Source organism: Cavia porcellus, unplaced genomic scaffold, assembly GCF_034190915.1.
Source record: "Cavia porcellus strain 051 isolate PalLab524CR breed Dunkin Hartley unplaced genomic scaffold, mCavPor4.1 scaffold_1, whole genome shotgun sequence".
In the NCBI taxonomy this organism is placed as follows: Eukaryota; Metazoa; Chordata; class Mammalia; order Rodentia; family Caviidae; genus Cavia; species Cavia porcellus.
Window position 1 is genome coordinate 195,143,785 of NW_026947484.1, and position 5,221 is coordinate 195,149,005.

A 5,221-nucleotide genomic window follows, 5' to 3' on the forward strand; every position below is an offset into this window, starting at 1 on the left:
TAAAAAGGGCCAGCTATCATGGAAAGTGGCTATTGTATTGGTACAGTGGCCCTTGGTGCCTGTGAATGTGGAGTGTACTTTAATTTTAGCTTTTATCATCTTTCAATCTTTGGCCCAAGTTCGCTCAGCAGAGCTGATTTCTCCCATACCCTTTTATCACACTTTTCACATTAACTTTTTGGCACCATTATTGCCTTGTCTCATCCAATTCTTTGTTTGAAGCAAGAGGAACCTGAAATCTTTTGATTGGTGAGCCATTTCTAAAGGAACTATCCTATAACAGTGTGATACATTATGGAGCATCACTAAAATGTCATATTACACCAGTGTTATTAGGAATAATGTATAGAAACATGCAAACATATGTAAGATATATTAAAAGAGAAAGAAGAAGAAAAATACTGTTTTAATATACGTGCTGCGTGTACATGTGATGGAAGTCAGGAAGACACTATGCCAACATAGAAATGTAAAACTCGTATTGAGACACAGGAATTATGGAGTCTCAGAATATTTTCTTTAATGTGACGAAATGATAGCAGTGTTGGTAATAGCAAATAAATGATGTGGGGATAGTAATAAAAGAAAAAATATTTAAAAGAATGAATCTTTCTTTCTTTCCTATATTTGCCAACTCAATTGATATTAAGATTTTCACTCCTGAAAATATTTCCAGAGAAGCTGGTTAGCAGGCTCTAGAAGACAGCTTGAACTTAACTTACCTGGATTTTGTTTGCCAAGCAGATTGCAACAGATAATAAGTCTTGAAACCGCTGTCTCGTATGTTATAAATTGGCTATTTTGGCTAGATTAACACTTAGGAGTCAAGAAACAGTTTGGGGAAAGAACTCCTGCACCTGCTAAGCGGGAATATAGAGCAAGAGGAATGAGAAATTTCAGAGATAAAAAGCCTACTTAAAGTTAAGCAGAAATAAACATTTGGGTTAATAGTAAAATAAGGGAAACTAATGCTTGCTTAAATTTATATCAGCTTGAAAGTTTTTTAAAGGCTTCCAGGAACAATCTTTTTGCCTATTATACTATATTAATATTTTCTAAAACTGTTGATTAAACTGAATAGTTCCTTTCATCTCTAAAGGGCAGAAATATTTCTTTTTCACCTTTACTTTTATTTTTGTTCAAAAGAACAGCACTTTCATTCTGAATAGTAGTTAGAAGTGTTGATTTGGGGCAGTAGATACCTTTCTGCATAGAGGAAAATGCTACTTAATATAAGATATTAAGAATCGACACAGGACACATCACACATTTTATTCTTTCTGGTTAGCAAAGCTAAACCTCCATCCCAACATTTGCAAACGATCATTTTAGCACAGGAAAATAGTTCCTTAAATGCCTACAAAGATACTTTCAGAATGTTAAGTAGGTAGGTGGAAGAAGAAATAGGAAATAGACTTATGAACTAGAACTTGAAAATGTGATAAAATATGTAATATCTCTAAACAAGTAGGTGGCCCTAGACTTGGGAATAGGAGTGTGTATGTGTGTGTGTGTGTGCTTTATGCAGGAGTTTTATCTGCTTCTAGAAAATGAGAAAGTAACTTTTCCAAATCTCAAGCCATACCTCTCGGACCTATAAATTCACTGTTTCTGCAAACATCTGTCTAGCTTTCTTTTCTCTTCTAAATATGTCAACAGTAGCAAACAGTTAGTGGAAGTCTTTGTTTCTAAGAGTTACCCAATATTTTCTCCTTTATAGAAATATTATTTCCCACTTTCAAAATGTTTTGAAATTATTAAAAAGTACTAGGCCACTATCTCTCCCCATCTGAAATCCAAAATCATTGCATTTTTTAAGTTTGTACATTATATTGCCTTGGGATATCTCAACATTTAAAAACTCCTCCTCAGAAATATTTTACTCCTAACTTCTTCAATTTTATTTTCAGGAAGCTATTGAATAAATAATACCTGGTAATCAAATACATATGGTTTTATACATCTATCAAAAAAATTTTAGGTAGTAGCAATTCAATCCATGTCATATAAGTTTTGGTTAAAATCTGCATAACTTTGACATGCATTTTCCTGTAACTCATTTTCCAGCCACAAATAAAGTGCCTTTGGTATAATACAGAATATTCAAACTGAGAAGGAATGAAAGAAACAATTTAGTACAAATCAGTTCCACTCCCTCATCTTTCGTGTAGTAGGACACTGACACAATAATTGCCCAGGATCACACATCTCATTTTATGGCATTTAAGCTCTATTAAAAATTCATGTACCTTAGATCCTGAACTTGATCTGAAAGTTTTGAATTTTATGAGAACATAATTTTTATGACAGAACAATTGGTACACATATGAAGGAATTTCAGTCAGACTTGAGATATATGAAAGAGTTAAGTCCTGAATTTTTGCCCTCAATTCACCTGTAGAGAGTGACTAAAATCATCTAATAAGTTAAAATCATCATTCTTTGAAGACTACAAAATATTTTTCACTTTCAAGATGAAGTGTATTGCCATTCCTATATATAAATTAATGTGCTTCCATGATATGAATCAAATGGTATTTTGGTTCATTGTCCTTTCGTCTACTGTAATTGAACAAGAGAAATAAATAGGAAATAAATTTCAGGACACCATAGTGATTTTTCTTCTCAAATGCAGAAAAAGTATAAGGTATACTTTTATCATACAAAGCCTGAGGATTTTTTAGGGCATAATAAAATCCGGGCTTTAATCAAATTTAGTAGATTTCACTGGCATTTATATTCTGTGGGATATTGAGAACAAATGCACAAATAATGACACTTCCAAAGGTTTAATCATTGCATTTCTTACAAATTTTTGCATAATGTTCAGGGCTAACATGTATGTCTCAGATTTTAAAAAGCTTATAGTAGTTACTAGTACACATCTCCCAGAAATGCTGAAGACACCTGAATATATATGTAAAATTCATATTGTCTTGGTTTAAAACAAATTCTAATCTACAAAAAATTTTATATCAAGCCATGTTGTACCTGGCAAGGAAATTATACAGGAATAATAAATAAATGTTTAAAAATTTCAGATGACTCAATGCATCAACTTAAATGATGAGTTTAAGAAGTAAAATATGCCATCTACAATATTAGTTTTTCACATAACTGATCACATTTATTTTATTTGAAAACATGATCTGTCAGAGGATAATACCCTACAAAGTTACACAATTCAGTTTTTTTTAAACTTCTCTTTCCCAAAAAACAGTCTAAGGAGAGCTTAACTATTCTATCTTGATTTTTTCCTTCATTAATTACCAGTTGTGAAAAGCTTTTTGCCAGGCAAAAATCACTTTATATACTAGAACACTAAGATTCTTTTCTGTCAGTGTCTTCAGACATAAAGCAGCTCTGTTTCCTTGTGGGTAGCCCAGCCATCACTTGGTGCCTGGAATTTACAGCCCACTCTAGATTGATCTCGCTTTCTACAGGTGCTAGTAACAATTTTCAGGTTATTTTACAAGGCATTTGACATTGTATGGACAGTTAAAACCAATTGAAACTGCTTCCTTTCCTAATATCTTCCTTTTCCAGGGTCCTTCATCCTTACCATTCTTAAAATGTGTCCCCAGCATGCCTATTTATATGCCTTTCAGGCACTGGAGGCTGGCACACCCATCACATACCATGTCAACCTTAGCAATGTGAAGGCTGCTGGAGAAAGCAATATCCATCCACTGGGAGCTGATGGAGCTGTGTTTCTATCAACACCACAGCAACCCTTGTCTGCAGAACTTAGACTATCGTCTCATTGTCCCACCTGCCCTGCGCCTGATTGATGTAACAACAGTATCTGTCATAGGGACTGTTCTGCTTGTAGGAGCAAACGATGATACTGTCCTGGGGTACAAAGAAGATGCTGTCCTCTGGCTCGGGGCACTCGGATCTGTCCCAGGCTGAGCATTTGGCATCCAAGGCACTGTAGGCGAGAGAACTGCCTGAGGGACAGTAGCCATCCAGATACCTGGACGTCTCTTCCTGATGTCCACTGTGGATGAGGCTCTGGCATTCTCCTTCCTCTGTGGGTGTGTGGGTGGTGATGGAGCTGGCCATGGGCACCTCACTCTGTGCTTGTGGGAGCGGCTTCCCCCTGAGGCCTACCTTCTTAGCCAGCTCATCCGAACTCCCTTTGCCTGACTCAAGGTCTGAAGGGGTCCTCAGCAGCTCCACCACCTCCTTGTCCTTGGGTTTCCGGAAGCAGGGCAGTTTGCGGACCCAGAGCAGCTCATTCTCCGGCCATTTGGTGCATCCTTCAGTCTTCCTGGCCAGGGCAATGGCTGCAATGCCCGGCAGGCAGATGGCTGGCCCGATAGCCAGAAGGGGGATGTTTCCCAGAGTCTCCCCTTTCATCCCAGAGACAGTGAACATGAAACCAAAGACCAGGAAGACACTGACCAGAGCCACCACCAGCCCAGTCCTCGGATTAATGTCATCAGGCCGCATCTTTCACTCCATCCAGGTTGGGGATGCTTGCTGGCCAGGGAGCGGAGGTCCTCCCTTCTGTTAGAGGTGAAATCACAGCGGGTTAAAAGAAAACCCAGTTCAAGTTGCCACTCAGCACCTCTTCTCTTCCTTGCTTCTTATCTTTGACTCTTGGTCTTTCAGTCTTGGTCTCTTTTCCTGACTTTGTGTAACCCTCTAGTACTGTTGGTCCTCTCCTCTGCTTCCCAGGCAATCTCTGTCTCTCTCTGTCTCTGCCTCTCCGTCTCTATTTCTCTGCCTGTCTCTCCCTCCTCCCTCCAACAACTCTTTCTCCTCCTCCCCCCTACTCTGTCTCCTTCTCTCCCTCTCTCTTGCAACCCTGTCTCTGATAAACGCCAGCCGGGCCGGGGGTCTCCAAGGTACCTGAGCTTTGCCGCCTCCCCTGGGGAGCAGGGAAAGAAGGCAGTCGTCTCTTCAGAAATCCTGGCCGCGGTTGCCCCGTGGTGCTCTCCCTTGGCTCGAGGAAGAAAGCCCGGTCTCCCCACTAAGCCTGAGCATCGGGGAGGCGGGACGTGGGAGAGCCTCTCCCCGCCGCGCGTCGGTCCCGGGGCTCTGAAGCGGCGGCGCCTCCCTCCGCGCAGCCAGCGCCTGCTCCGCGCTCCCCTGGGGGCTGCGCTGGAGAGGACCGCGGCCAGCGGCTCCTTACATCACTTTCCGAGCCGCTCGGAAACCACGGCCGCGGACGCGCGAGGGGGTCACTCGGGGTCGGGGACCTGGGTCCGGGCTG

At 40.6% G+C, this 5,221-nt stretch overlaps 1 protein-coding gene across 1 annotated transcript; it reads right to left on the minus strand.

Moving 5' to 3' along the window:
- Window positions 1-1,185: 1,185 nt before the first annotated feature.
- On the minus strand, window positions 1,186-4,997 carry Tmem215 (transmembrane protein 215). The gene is made up of 2 exons (XM_005004053.4): window positions 4,858-4,997; window positions 1,186-4,512 (listed from the first exon to the last, which is right to left on the minus strand). Exon 2 carries the CDS (start codon window positions 4,453-4,455, stop codon window positions 3,748-3,750), a length of 708 nt encoding a protein of 235 aa, XP_005004110.1. The 5' UTR covers window positions 4,456-4,512; window positions 4,858-4,997; the 3' UTR covers window positions 1,186-3,747.
- Between the last annotated feature and the right edge of the window lie 224 nt (window positions 4,998-5,221).